This window comes from Sardina pilchardus, chromosome 2 (assembly GCF_963854185.1).
Source record: "Sardina pilchardus chromosome 2, fSarPil1.1, whole genome shotgun sequence".
Lineage (NCBI taxonomy): Eukaryota > Metazoa > Chordata > Actinopteri > Clupeiformes > Clupeidae > Sardina > Sardina pilchardus.
The window spans coordinates 22603485-22619092 of NC_084995.1; the positions used below are offsets into that span (position 1 = coordinate 22603485).

Consider the following 15608-nt stretch of genomic DNA (forward strand, 5'->3'; position numbering starts at 1 on the left):
TAACCGCACAGGGCAGTGTGCCATCCTCTTCTGAGGAAAAGCTGAGAGGAGTTTACCGGTAGTAGGAATAAAATAAATACCAGTGTGGGCGATATACATGTGGGCGATACATGTGGGTGATACATGTGGGCGATCAAACAGAACGCAACTGTGCACTTTACTTATCTCTTTTTTCACTTTTTCTGAAGAGACCTCTAATGTAGATTGCTAAGAATACTAATCTTTGTAACAATCTAATAGCTTTGTAGCATGTAATGTATTGTTTGAACAATGATGGGATGATTAACAGCTCTAATATTTTTGTGAATGGCTATGAGGAGTCTATTTATGTCATTGATGTATCCAAACATGTGTGAGCTGTTCTAAGTTTATGACCTCTCTGATGGCTGAAAATAACAGCCATTCGCTAAAAGACACAAATCAGTGATTTCACTGAAATTACTTTGAAAGTCTTAGAGCAAAAGTATCTCTCAGTAGATCTCTCAGTGGTATGTGTAGGCCTACACGGCAGGCACAGTCACACACAAACTTGTTGTACATTTCTTGTTGAAATGCATAGTTTGTCAGTCACAAGGTGCCAGGCATCTTTCTCTGATCAAAATCCAGAGTCTAGAGTCTGTCTGTGTTCAGATTCATGAGTGGAAACAATCTGTACCGCCATGCCATTAGTGTCGCGGAGGAAGACTAGCTCTTGTGACAGGCTTGTGACATCTGATCTGTCTGCTATTGTAAGGACAGGGGACAAATGGTCCTCCAAATTTACTGTGTCCTCACATGGACGGCACGGTGCCCTTCAAGACCAAGTGACATAACATCTGCCACTTGTAAATGGCAAGCCATGTGCGCCACAACCAGTTCCAAGTACAGCATTGCATGGTTTAACTCCCGATCTTATCCATTGATTTTATTTTTAGATCATTTTCCCTTTTTTCTTTCCAGGGTTTATGTCTCTGGAGACACTTCTATTGCTCAAGCATGAAATAAATCAAGATTGCCAAGGAAGAAAGGAACTAACTTACACAATGATCAACACTAGGGCAAATCGCATCTTTACTCAATTTTGTTTCAGGTGGAACTAGAGTGAATGTGCTGTTGTCTGGTTAGTAGTCCACCTTACATGTGCATCTCTTACAGAATAGCACCATGTCAAACTTCTGAATATGCAAATATGTAAAAAAAAAAAAAAAAAACTTAATAGACAACAGTACAATTTCCTTCATAGGGGGGAACGTTTCCTCTCCGTCAATGTCAAGTGTCCATGGCGGCTGGTCAAGAGCCCAGAGGGGCTTGTGGATGTCTGCATCACGCGCAGGTGACACACCCCTCCAGGCCCACGTGGCAGCCGTGCAGGGAACTTGATACAGGACCACCGAGGAACCTGCCAGCACATAGCAACAGACCTGCAGGCAGGACCACAGACAAATACGGGATTAAAAGTGGGTGGTAAACCAGATCATTACTGTACGGGATCAGTATCAGGAACTGAGTGATTCATACAGTATATTCTGCATACATACAAACATACATTTAATTTAGAGACCTACATTTTTTTTTGTATGGGAAAGCGTGCAGTGCATTGGCACATTAAAGGGTATTAAAGATGTCACATTGAGATGGCCAGTCCTATATTTACACTCTGAGTACTCTATGCTGACTATGTGGGTCAGCTGCAGAGACAGTATATGAACAGGTTTGCAAAAGGTGTATGTGTTCATGGACATAAAAGGCATGGTAAATTGTCCATGTTATATATAAGGGGGACGGTAGATTACTCTTACAATATACAGGAAAATTCAGAAAAGGCTTGCACGACACCAGAGGAATTTTACTTCCATAAGGTAAAGTCCACTTTATGTGTACAGAAATTGTGTATTCAAGCTTATGCTGTGTTCAAAATGTAATGTAGCTGTTGCTAATTTACTTTTCTTTTTTTTTTTTTTTTTACAGTTGATTGAAATGAATGTTTGGTGCTGGTCCATGATGGATCAGCCGCATGGTTTGCCAGTGTTTTCTAGTTCCATCTCATGACCTCTCCTCCAGTGACTCTCCAGCACAAACACATCCGCAACCACACACGCTTACACTTCAGCATGCCAGCTATGCATGCAACGGCACATTACGTAAAGGAGTGAAATAACTATTGCTGTGATGTCAGTTTCACGACTTCCCATGCACATATGGCGGTGGGAGGCTGTGTTAATGACCCTAAACACTTCAAAGCCACTGCACGCCGCATCAGAATCATTGTAGGGGCCGCTCCACGGGGACCACATTCGTTCTGCACACTCACAGCAACCGAACAGGTGCCTGGACGGACTCACACACCTGTGTGTGTGTGTGTGTGTGTGTGTGTGTGTGTGTGTGTGTGTGTATCTGTAAGGGACAGATGGGAAGCAGGAGTGGTCCATCAGCACAGGCGATTTATGAGGTTGCAGAGGCGTCTGTGCCCTTTGCCCCATTTCGCAGTGTTTACCCCTCGGAGCCTGAGGCCTTGCAGCAGCCCCCATCTCCATCTCCACCTCCACTACTACGGCGATATGACTGTGCGGTTGCCCGCTGGCAGGTCACAGGTGAGTGGCACACATGACTTCCTTGTTTTCACTTGACATATAGCAGTCCTGTCAGACTGGAGTGCAGTGGAACATTTTTGTTATTGTTTTGTTTGATTGTTTTGTCCTGGTAGAGAAATGTTGTCCTCAGAGGTGAAACTTTCTGCTTATCAGTTGTTAGATGATGATATCACTATGGCCTTGAGTTTACTCTTAAATGTCCGTTAGCGAGAAATGGTGTCCGTTAGCAAGGAATGGCATGATGGGGTGTCCCTTCTGCTTTGTATAGAAATAGTGCAGTCATTCTCTCAGCCATGTATTCTGTTTTTCAGCATGATATTTCAGTAATTGATATACTATTTCAGCAGAAGCATAGGATGTTCCTTGGTTTTATAGACTTGTTTTTGTTCTGTCTATGTGTCTATCTGTCATATTTGTGTTTTATGTATCTCAGTGAGCATATCAAATTGAGTATTTCCATCATGTCATCAACAACACTCTGAAATCTGGTCATAGCATGTGTTCTTTTAGCATTGGCCAATAACAGACTGTGAAAGTGCTGCAGAAGTACGTCAGCGATCTGTACAGTGGAATGTGCAGGTACAGGTGTTTAGGACAGAATATTCAAAACAAATGGTGCCTCAATCCCAACCATATCCTGAAACACATCTTTTGGAGAACGGCCAAGAAGCTCACACGGCACTTCAGCCGGTGTTCTCCAGCTGTATGGACGATCGTGGGACGTGTCAGTGATGAATCAGCCTCAAGAGGAAGTGATGTGCGGTGAATTATGGGGCCAAAATGCAACTTTATTATCATTATAATAATATAATATTATTATTATTATTGTTTTTCTACACTGGCCCAATAATTAACATATACTTAAGATACTTTTATCCAGCACTATTTAAGATACTTTTATCCAACACACAACAAGAACCACATTCAAGATGCAAATATTCATATAATGTTCAAGTCTTAATATGATATACAATTCAACATGATATCTTCTTAATTGCACAATGCACATAATATGCACACAAAGTGCAAATGTTCTCATCTGGACCTTCAGAAGGCCTAGTGTTTTTGCACTTGTTGATGCATAACTCAGCTAATCAAAATGTTGCCTACGACCATCACATGTTGGCACTAAGAAATTAAAGTAGGCTTACTGTATGTCCCATCCCCTACTCCTCCAATAAGATGTGTTATGAAACCTTTTTTGCACACATTTACACACATTTTTACCTGAGACACCTTTCTTGGTAAATAACACAAAACCGCTGCACTGCAACAGCACAGGGCTCATAACTTCCTTCCTGAGCTGATGGACCACAAGAGGAGGTGTGTGTGTGTGTGTGTGTGCATCTTTGTGCATGCACACCTGTGCTGTTACACACGTTGTTCTTTTTGTCACAATGTGACATGGTGTCTGCCTTTGTTTATTGAAGATTAAACGAACTACAGTATTATGGTCAAATGCAGTAGCTATAGACTGAGAACCTCCAGAACCATCACACAATGTGTACACTCACTTTGTACACATAATATATAGCAGGAATGAAACAAAATACTGACATTACAAATTCTGAATGTCCATGAGATATTTCTTTCCAATCCACACAACAAATCAGTGATTAACAGGTCAAAACATAAGACACATATTCATGACTTTATCAAGACAGCAGATGAGCTCTGATTTCAGAAAGTGAGTATCCTTCAAGGTAAGCACATTAGCTTTGATCAGTGGTCGTGGCTTTGCGAGTTATACATCTCTGCAGGACTATTACTCTGAGACTGAGAACAGTAGTCTCTTCTGCAAATCCTAACACTGATATTTACACTGAGATCTCTATCCACGTGCAAACCATGGCGGTAATACTGTGGATTGTGTAGAATGATCAGAACCATTTTGTTTGTTGATTTAATTGCTTTAATTGTGGACTTTTACATAAGTTATATACAAAACCATTAACACACTTAGGAAATAGTTTCCTGAGGATCATATTTTATATGATCAAAGGATATGGCAATATACATTTGTATGGCTTCAAAAAGTTCTCCATGCAGCTGTTTAAATGTACACCTTGAGAATATCATGATATATTACAAACCTACAATTTTCATGAAAACAACATGTGTCAAATGTAACAACATTTTCAGCAAATTGTACCGAAGAGTATTTACATCTCCAGAGAGATGGGGAGGAACTAAACTGATGTTTAGACTTGATTGTTCAAATCAAGAGGGAAACATAAGAAAGTCTGCATTTCTAAATGGAATGTTTTCTACAGTAACAGGCAGAAATATGTGGAGGTAGCTTATGGGTGATGTCAGATCACTGTTACTTTATTGACTTCCTGATCATGTCTACATGAGATCTATATTTTCATTTATTATTTACATCTTATTGTTAAGTTAAAACACAAACAAGCAAAGTTAACAATACATCATTTCAAATACATTCAGCAACTTAAGAATTTTTCTAAAGATGTCACTTCATTCCTACAAAGTGATTTTAGTAACATGCTCAATAAGTGCACAGTGCACCGCAAATATAAGATATACAGTATATCAGCTTATTGTTCATCAACACAGCACACTTTGCATTGTCACTGAAACGGCAGTTTGGCTGATAGCCAGACTCTGTTTTTGGTGCAAAATCTTCGACTTCTGGAAGCATTACCGACCCCGAGTGCATTCTCACAGATGATGTTTCACTCTGTGGTCTGATTGAAGAAGCTGCCGTGCATCTTCAGCCTGTGGAGTCTGAAAAAGAAAGGATGATCAACTGTTGAACCTCCGAGGTTTTAATAATACAATAATATTTGATCATGATGCAACCGTTTCAAAAGGATGACTGCCTCTCTCTTTCTATCTATGTTTTTATTCCTTGATCCCAAACACAGTTGGATCACTCACCTTGCCTCTCTCCTGCTCTCTTGGTCCTCCTTGGACTTCACAAAGAGCGTCTCTTCTCCACCCTGGGTCAGATACGCAAACTCACCATCTTTCGAGCTGAAAATCAGCCTGTGAACAAACACACACACACCTCGATCAATCACACTTAATTCCAAAAACGAGAGTTGTACCAGGACATCGCAAAATGAGCTGTGATTAAATAGGGAAAAAAATGGCCATCATTTATAACACAGGAACTGGTATGCATTCTGTGGTGGTGCTTACTTGGACTGAGTTTCTCCAGATTTGACGCGCAGTCTGCGAATCATGAACTCATTCTTGCCAAAGAAACCCGACAGGTAGGAATCCTTCTCCCACTTCAGCTTGATCATCAACAACTCACCGATGTCCACATCAGAGGCCACGAGGAAAGAGATGGTGGTGTTGCTGGACATGATTGGCCTGAGGAAAACCAAGGATTCATACTGTAAGACCCACAATAGAGCATAGCATAGACAAGGCTGTAGAATGACTAGAACAGTATTGCAACAGCAATTATGATCATTATCATAAATATGATAATTGAATACATGTACCGTAAAATACACAGTGACACGGGATACCCATCATTTCTGCTGTAGGTGTTGAACTGAACTGACAGCAGATCATTAACACACTAACAGCATCTGTGACCTTTTTAAGAGAGACTAATTTGCTTTCCTCCTGCTAACATGATGAATGCTGTACATGACAAGAGCTATAGCAGAGTGTTCATAATGTGCACACTCTCTCTGGCTATACATACACAGTCACAGCAATGTCCTCTTGTTCTCCGTGGGTTCCGTGAAGGGACACAAGCATGGGCTGCTCCAAAACAGTGAGGTTCTTCTGACCGAACACATGGACTTTCACCTGGTAGTGGAAAACTTGACACAAAACATACATCTTCACTCACTTGAATTTGCACATTCCATGTAAATATTAATGCTTTCCTATTTCTGGGAGTACCACAAAAGAAACTTTCTAGCACAGACACTTTAAAAGTCATAGAAAGAACTGTCCATGATCTGTTTCTGTGAAAATATGTTCAGAGATTCATCTAGCTAAGCCCTTGTGCTCAAACGGAAAATAGTTCTAATACACACAGTATATACACATTAGCTGAACTGTCACTAAGGATGAGTGACATTTCTGTGCAGACATACTGCATTATATACCTTTGTAAGGCATCATTTCTCTGGTCTTGAGGTACATCTTGGCACTTCTGGTGTTGCGTATCTTCTTGACTCCATAGCCCATCTTATTGCAGCGGTTCTTGCGGCAGCTCAGGCACATGCCCTTGTAGAAGGCCTCCTTGGAGCTACAGCGAAACGCCATGCTCTGCTGTTGCTGGTTCACCAGGGAGTCGATGAAGAGGTGGATGGATCTCTCATGAGAACACTTCACAATCTGGTCCATATCTGCAAGAAATGAACAAGACCGTCGTTAAGAACGATTTTAGTTCTGGGAACTAACAAATGACATATGGTTGAGAAAAATGAATCATTCAAAATTTACCGTACCGTACAGTATATACATGTACACATATCTTGTGAACTACAGTACTTAAAAGCGATCATACTACAAGATTACACATCAAAAAGTGCATGAAAACAATAAAAAAACAATATATTTCTACATACTGTTAATGCCAAAAGAGGCAATCATCTTCATAGTGTTCTGCAGACTGCACCCAGGCTGGAAAGTTCCGCCGTTCGGGTAGATGTCAATATGCCCCACAGGTCTTTGGATACCGATGCTCAAGTCTGGCGTGCCTCTGGTGTTGGTGTGCAGGACATCCACAAAGTTGGCATCGTCAGGAGAGAGACGCCTTACATCTTCTGCATGCTCAAAGCGGGGGCCTGCTGGGTCAAGGCCTACAGAATGACAGAGAGCGAGAGAGAGCGAGAGCGAGAGCGAGAGCTAAGTTGCTGCATTTGAAAAAAGAAGGTGTGTTTTCTTGGAGTTAAGTTGTATGTTTGTTACTGCCAGTCAGAGTGTAACAATGGCTGACCCGATCTGTTATACAAAAGAAGTGCACACAAACAACCTCACTCACAGACAAACAAACTCAACCATAAACACACAGAGCATTCATGAATCATTATGGTTATGGTGCTATTTTTGTCTGCCCTTTTCTTTGAGAACATGGATGAAGTATATAGTACAGCTTGAATGGAACAATAGCACACATCTATCCATATAGTGAAGTTAACGGAAGAATACAGAATATAGAGGTAATAATGGCACAACTGAACCACACTCAGTTCAGACTAACAATGCAGAGAGATCATACCATTTCATATCACTTTGTTTGTGTCTAGTCAACAATGGGGACTTAACAGAGGCCGAGTAAAAAAAAAATGTGCACATCCAGTCCAGTGCGTCCTGTAATTGTGGGCAGGCAAGTGAGGGGACGGCAACAGAGAGCCCACTCTAACCTGTGATTCTGTTGACTTTGTGGTTCATGAGGTTTCCTGCTACTCCAGCCACATGTGCTCCCAAGCTGTAGCCAAGCAGGTGAAGCTTATCCAGGGGATACCCGAGGCCCTGTGCAAAGAAAGAGGCCATGCTGAACGAAATCACAGAGACTCGCAATGACAAAGCGGAAATATTTAATACATCAGTGTTCAGTGGAGGAATATGACATGAGACAAGGCTGAAGAGAATGGCTGTCAGTTTAGACAGACCTGTTTGAAGAAGTTATGTGATGTTGAGACTAGGTGTGGCTCTGTTGCCCAAAATCAAAACAACTTTAATAAATGTAGCCTGTATCTGAGGGTGATAGTGAAATGTTGATTTCCCCCAATAATCCTGTTCCTATCTCTTTTCATTAGTCCCTAGATTTGTTTACACTTTAGATCAGAAAAAGAACACAAATAGCCTAATACGATGCGACATAAGAGAAACAGGACTGTAAAATGCCATACTAGAAGGCAACATCTCTCTGATCAGGCCCAGAATTGGCAAAAGGCCCATTTTAATTTTTTAATAATAAAAAAAATCCCACACACCACTTTGAATTTGTATTGAATGGTCTGGTTTCGGAATGTTTTTTTTACAGACAACAAAATTATAACATTTGAATCCTGGCCCTCCCTTTCTCACCTCCAGCCAGTTGACAAATTTGGCCACATCCTTGCCCACCAATTTGGTGTTTTCCGCAGAGGTGGGGTAGTGTTGGCTGGCCCTGTCTAGCCAGTCCACCACGATGACATTGGCAGTGGGCTCCCGCTCGAAGAGTGCAGTCACCAGCTTGTGGAGCCAGCTCTCAAACAACCCGGCAACCTATCAAGAGACAGTCAGTGGTCAGAACTCAGAAGTATGCTTTCAACACAGGAGAAACCAATGTGTTTACCACCTGTCATTAGCATGCATGGCTAATGGTGTGTTAGCAACGCTGTTAAATGACATGCCTAATCAAAACGTGGTGGTGAATTGTAAACTAACAGGTAAGGAAGCAACTTGTCCTACTTTGTAGCCAATATGCTCACGGTCTAAATTATCTTCAACTGGAGTTTACGTTTTAGAGTGCATGCATGCATGCATGCGTTGTAGGCCTAATCTTTATTTAACAATGTAGCCTATTTCACCCGTTGTTGTAGTCTATGGAGCTGAAAGTAAGGAAAGTACAAACTTGCACGACTAGCCTACTACATCTATACACGACACCGGTATCTGCAAGCCTAAGGCGCACCAATACGCACCGACCATCCGTGGATGACCACAAAAGTTTGCGAGCTGAGATTGAATCCACATTCTGAGATGCTGTCCCTGTTCCCGAGAGTAAGATAGCAGATATCCTCCTCCGGATCTTCAGAGTCCCGCACTGAAAACCTGGTTTCGATGTTGCTGTAATCTTCAGTGTAAAGAGTGGTGTTGCCTGGAAGCGCAAAGGGGAACAATTAACGCAATAGATTGCACCTGTTTCAGCCCCGGTTGAGCATGTGTTCTGATTTTCAGTTGTTCATTGTCCAGTCTTCCACTTCATTTAAGATGAATATTGCATATAAAAATATAAATTCACTGGCAAATGTAACAGATTTAGGCTATTTATATAAAATTAGCTGTTCGATCATTTGTTGTTATATTAGTTAGGATCTTATCAATTAACCAATTAATTTCTTTGAAGTAATACAATCATTGTCACTTACGGTAGAAAACGGACTCAGTTGTCGTGTTTAAAGGTTCGCAGCTCTTAATCAAAGAAAACCCAATCACAAGAAGCCATAGATTTCCTTGTCCCATATTATAGTAGATTCAGACGTGTTAGTAATTACTTTGTTTCAGAGATGAGAAACGGTGTAACCGTTATGTTGTTCCTTGATATCTATCAGTTTATAAACAATCTAACCTTCGTTGCTGTTGGTCTGGCTTTATATCAAGGAGCGACTCTCTATACCCGTTTGCTATTGGCTAAAAGTGAGACAGGGCGTCACCGATTGTCTTGTCCCAACAAACATGCGTTGATTGCTCACGCGCGACCCTGAACTTGAAGGGCTCTGACGCTACTAAAGCAGACAGTGAACGTGCCTTATGTTCTGACACAAATATAGCACAGTCGTATATACATTGATTGTGTATAATGAAGCAATAACTAACATGCTTGGAAACAGACACTCATAGCTAGAGAATAGGTATAAGCACGGAGTGATATTAAGATATATTTTAAGCCACTTTCTTCATGGGAGTAGGCTTAGGCTATACTAAATAACAACCTCATACAGTACATCTTCTCATCTATCAATAACAACCTCATGAATCTTGGCATTGTCACACCGCTTACAGGACCCCACAACAATGCATAAGTAAAGGTTCGCCTACAGATAATATAGTCATGAGTATCACTGAGTAGTGTTTAAGAATCACACTGATTCTAACTGTGCTGATGATATCAATAGGATGGTTGCGTGTTTGATTAAAAAGAAACAATCTGAACTCTGAAGTTCTCTATAGGTCACAGTCACGGTCACCACAAAATTGTTTCATCACTGTTGTTGCAGGGGAGGTGTCTGCAGTCTCTGATATTCTCTGGAAGTGCACCATTGTCAGTGGTTGCTATTCAAACCGTACATAATGATCCTTTATTGGAATCAGAAACAAAATCAATTTGGAAAAATATATATTGAAGCACATATTATGAAGATGACTTGAAACATTCACGGCAAAGCTCCCCTGGGGCACATATACACACTGAAATGTTCAAGACTACCACCTGCCCATTAAAGACAGGTGTTTTCCCCTGAAGCATTTATTTTGGGTTGTAATGTGCTGCATGTTTGGGTAGACGTCAGCCTTGCGTCTCGCCCAATCCCACTCCACCATTACTGACACCTTCCGCACACAACCAATGGAGCAGAGAGAGAGGGCACCTCCCCTGGCCACGCCGTCTGAGTTGCCTGCGCGAGTTGTGCAGCCTGCAGGGGCGTAGCTCTGCATCTTTGGGACCGCTGAACAATCTCAAACCTTTGTTGTCTAAATCTCAAAAAAACCCTAAACCCTATGCTGACTGAGTATGTGCCAGGACCCCTGCCAAGTGATGGGCCCCCTGAAACTTTCAGCCAGAATCCCCCACCCAAGCACACCCACCGACACCCCTCCCGACAGTATAGGCCCCATTCTCCGAACTTCTGTCTACCTCCTGGAAATCCCTGAGACAAGGATCTTTTTTTTTTTTTCGTTCACAAAAAAATGTGAGCACCTTTGTTCTTTTTCAAGCGACAGGTTAATCCAGACGCTGAACTGGATATATGACTGTGAGGCAGCAACAGCATGTCCTCTTTCTGCAGAGGAATGATGGATGTCTGCATTCGTTACCAAAATATTTGTGTACATTTTACTTCCGTTGCAGGTCAGCGATGGCACATCCACAACACCTTTGCTATTGGTACATAGGGGCCTAATCAAGACTAATCTCACTGACATGAGTTTTCTGACAATTCTGTGACAAACTAATTCAGTGAACCTTAAAAGAAATGCACTGATCCCCCTTATGATGGCAGGCAGCTCAAGACACATGACAGCTATCTCATTGGATAACCAATAATCCTTTTTTTTCAGTGCAAAAGAGATTGAACCTGTTGCAGCTTGTTCTTACGTCAGAATAGTTCTTTGAGCTCATGAGCATGTTAGATGAATCAAGAGAAGCAAGGCAGCATATCAAGATATCATAAAACAACAAATTTTTATGCATGGACAAAAAAGCAGCAAATCTTAACTAAACGCAGTTTGATAAAATTGTCCACAATGTTTTAAATGAAGACCTCTTATCATTCTCCTAAAGTAGAGATTAACAGACAAACCTTACTACTATCAATAACCTTTATCAGACTTGCTGTATCAGCATTCAGAATGTAATTTATTTTAGATAAATCAGTACAAAAAACATTGCGCAAATGCTATTAGTCACAGATCTTGTCAACATTTGTCTCAAGGCATTTTCATACATAGTGGCCTTATTGTTGAAATACAAAGATTCTCTCTCCCTGTGACTGCTTGCTGTTACTTAACTGATGTGCCACTGATAGTGGTACTTCTCTATAAAATGATAAGTATTTTGCTCAGATTTGAACTTTTGAAAGAAAGAAGACCCCACTGTAGCATAATACTACATTTCCTATGATGTCACATTTAACCCAAGCCGATTACAGTCAAAAGAGTATGACAAAGCTGGAAAGAAGTGGAAGATGTTGGAAGCTGAGGTCACTAGCCTACCGGATATAATGCTATAGAGTGGACCAGCCCTAATCTCTACAAAGCGGGTCACTTTGGGCTGTCACACATTCTTGAGGATTAAAGATGCCAATGCAACCCATTTCTGTAGGAATTTGGGGCCCTGCGAGTCAAAGAATGGGTGCGTGTCATTCAGAAGCGCTATCTGAATGAGGCTTCGGTTGTCTGAACAATGGCAAACAAGAGCAGGACACATTTACAGACAGGAGATAGAAGGCTTAAGACGCCTCTGGTAGCACTGCAAGTCCCAAAAATGTTCTGTGGAAAAAAAAAGAAAAAAGATTGTTCTCTTGAAAATCATCAGTTTGATATCATGAATGGGTCCATTTTGGGATCACGTTGGGATCAAAAAGGTTCAGAGACACCCACTGAGCTGCCTTACCATGTAGGTGTCATTATTTGTTTTGGTCTCAGGTCAAGCATGCAGGTGCTGTCCCTGCTGTAGTGCTGGACAGGGCCTGATCTCTGATGGTCCTCACTGGGGGTGGTTCTGTATATCTTACACACACACACACACACACACACACACACACACACACACACACACACACACACACACACATAAATACACACACATCTATATACACACACACACACACACACACACATACACACACACACCCACACACATAATACATACACAAACAAGATGTTACCTAACATGTGGACGGACCCCAGTGCCAGTGTGGAGAATAGGATCAGCCTGCACGACAGGATTCCATAGGCAGTTTCAGGTGGGTCTACTCTGGCTCACTAACCGATAGTGAACCCTGGGCATACATACCGCATGACTATACAGTGCATGCACGAGTGACACGTACACACCTCGTCCCATACAAACCCATGGAATACATAGTGTACTCTGTATGTCAGTGAACGTCAGTAAACTTTGTATGTCAGTAAACGGCCACTGTCAGTATTTCTCTCAAATGTCACAGTTTACAAATTCAAATAATGATGAATATTAATCATAACCATATGCCAGAGAAAGAGTATCACACCTACAATCATATGGGATGTCAAAAGGACATGAAAGATGTCAGGAAATTAGTTTTATATATGCATATTAGTAGTAACGTTATGTATGATGAGGACCAAGGCAATTTTCAGGAAGGTGCAAATTCGCCAGCATGCTTCGTGGCACAAACCTTGACTCCCCTGCTTTCCCCCCCTATACACGTGACGTGACTCAAGGCACCAGTTGCCCTGGACCTCCACTCATCTTGCTTTGATCACAAAGCCACACAATCCTACAGTAGTGATGGGTAGTGTTGACTACCTCTTGCTGGTCCTCCTGGAGAGCTCGAGGTAGAGAGGAAGGGGGGGGGGGTGTTTGATCTTTGTCTGGCATTTGTGTGTGTGTGTGTGTGTGTGTCGGGGGGCTCCTCCATTAAACCACTTTCTTTTTCTCTCACCCTCCCTCGCCTCCAAGGCACTTGGACAATATTAGCCTTAGCCCTCTCTTAATGCCTCCATCTCCTGACCTGAGAGAGAGAGAGAGAGAGAGAGAGAGAGAGAGCGCTTGAGTCTGCCACTCATCGCAGCCTGGGCCATAGCTCCCGCCAGCTGCTGTTTGTTTGCCTTGGTCAGGGGGCTCCTGGACTACAGCAGAGATCAAGCGCAGAGAGCCAGACGAGCCTGGAGCGAGGAGAGCCTGGCGGTCGGGACTTCCTCAGCTCCTGTGAGAAAAATAAAGTGAATGTTGTGGAGCAAACTCCCAGCCTCCCTATATAGGCCAAGAGGAGTTAGAGACCGATGATAACAGTGATGATGAATGATCGGCACTGTACACTTGCAGTATTTTTCACACTTCTATGATTCTAACATGGAGAAGGCTGTCCAATTTCCCTTCAACGCTCAACAGCATAGTTCTATTTCTTCATGTCGCAGATGTCTTCATCCAGAGAAACCTTCAATTGTATTAACAATAATCACCCTTTGATAAGTTACTCAACCTGACAAGTATGAAGACATCTACTGTGGGTTTTAGGTTTTGGCTGAATCTTTTGAAGTCTGTGTTCTGCTAGCCTACTCCCATACAACCCCTGCACAACTAGGCAACACAACCGCATGCACAGCATGCCGATGATAAGCAACAACTTTCACTGTTTCAAAACCTTTTTGGAGCAGGGCGCTTGCATTGTGTCATGTAATGATGATTTAATGAAACACTCCCAATTCACCCTACAGTGTATAAAGGATTTGACTGTCTACTGGTTTCTGTAATAGTTCATAAATCTTGTCAATCCATTCAGCACCTGGCTGTTCTCATCAGCCGTGTATTGCCAACAACACCCTGTCCTGTGTCTCCCTCTGCTGGTTACCCAAGCAACTGTATAACATTACTGTAAAATACCCATAGGGAAACTTTAAGAAATTCAAATATGTTTAATATGCCTATTCAGTAGCCTGTAAAAGATAAAGGTTTCTAGAGCAGAATACTAAATGTCAATTCTCCCACAGTAATGGCAAGTGATACATTGGCCTGTCCAATTTATAATCTGTTTCTTTATACTGACAATAGAGAGCACTCTAAATCACAGGCAATAGGGACTGCTTACCGTAACTTTATTGCCAGTTAGGATAAAAGTTAATTGACTGATGACTTGGTTAAGTCTTTCCTATTCATTGAGAATGTCAAAACTGTAGTTTTGTTTAGAGATGGTGATTTATGAGCATGTGGTCAAATAAGAGACAGACATGTTACAGTACCTCAGCCTCATTCCGTTTCACTGAAGTAAGTCAGGCTTGATCCATCATATGTACGTCTATGCATGAATGTATGCATGCATGTACACTATATAGCCTACACTAGGGCACATCAAGTGCCCCTATTTCTCTCAAAACCTCTTCTATGGTGGATAATATCATGCCATTTGATGAATAAACAATAAATATGAAGTTTGGTGAAGATTGCTAATGATCTAGGGGTACCACAATGCACCTGAAGTTTGACAATATCGCCAATTTTGGTTATTTTCCAATAATCTTCTTTACACTAGGCCTACATTTAAACTTAACTTAATAATGTCAATTAATGATATAGCTTCTGATCATTATCAATCTTCACCAAACTTCATGTTTATTGTTTATTCATCAAATGGCATAATATTATCCACCATAGAAGAGGTTTTGAGAGAAAGAGGGGCGCTTGATGCGCCCTAATGTACACTACTGAACAAAAGTTTAAAACACCCCCATTTTTATTTTCATTTTTATTTTTTTTTAACTTGAAGCAGTTCAAGTCCAATGAATAGCTTGGAAGGGTACAAAGTAAGTGCTGAAGTGCCAGAGGTTAAAACATGTAAGGTTACCTAAAATTGAATAATATAAAAAATATATACAGACTAGAAAAGCACTCAGAGAGCGCAGACCTCCGCCTGCATT

General features: G+C 41.5%; 1 protein-coding gene across 1 annotated transcript; it reads right to left on the minus strand.

Annotated features, from left to right (window-relative positions):
- Window positions 1-4877: 4877 nt before the first annotated feature.
- Window positions 4878-9843, minus strand: LOC134067057 (lipoprotein lipase). The gene is made up of 10 exons (XM_062522114.1): window positions 9644-9843; window positions 9197-9372; window positions 8598-8777; window positions 7931-8039; window positions 7133-7366; window positions 6668-6910; window positions 6256-6376; window positions 5736-5912; window positions 5472-5579; window positions 4878-5318 (listed from the first exon to the last, which is right to left on the minus strand). Exons 1-10 carry the CDS (start codon window positions 9735-9737, stop codon window positions 5267-5269), a joined length of 1494 nt encoding a protein of 497 aa, XP_062378098.1. The 5' UTR covers window positions 9738-9843; the 3' UTR covers window positions 4878-5266.
- Window positions 9844-15608: the final 5765 nt, after the last annotated feature.

Excerpts from the sequence above, each read along its gene's own strand:
- LOC134067057 (XM_062522114.1), bottom strand. The coding sequence starts at position 9,737 with ATGGGACAAGGAAATCTATGGCTTCTTGTGATTGGGTTTTCTTTGATT. Across the intron at positions 5,580-5,735 it reads TCTGGAGAAACTCAGTCCAA|GCTGATTTTCAGCTCGAAAG; the intron begins GTAAGCACCACC and ends GTTTGTTCACAG. Across the intron at positions 5,319-5,471 it reads GAGAGCAGGAGAGAGGCAAG|ACTCCACAGGCTGAAGATGC; the intron begins GTGAGTGATCCA and ends TTTCTTTTTCAG.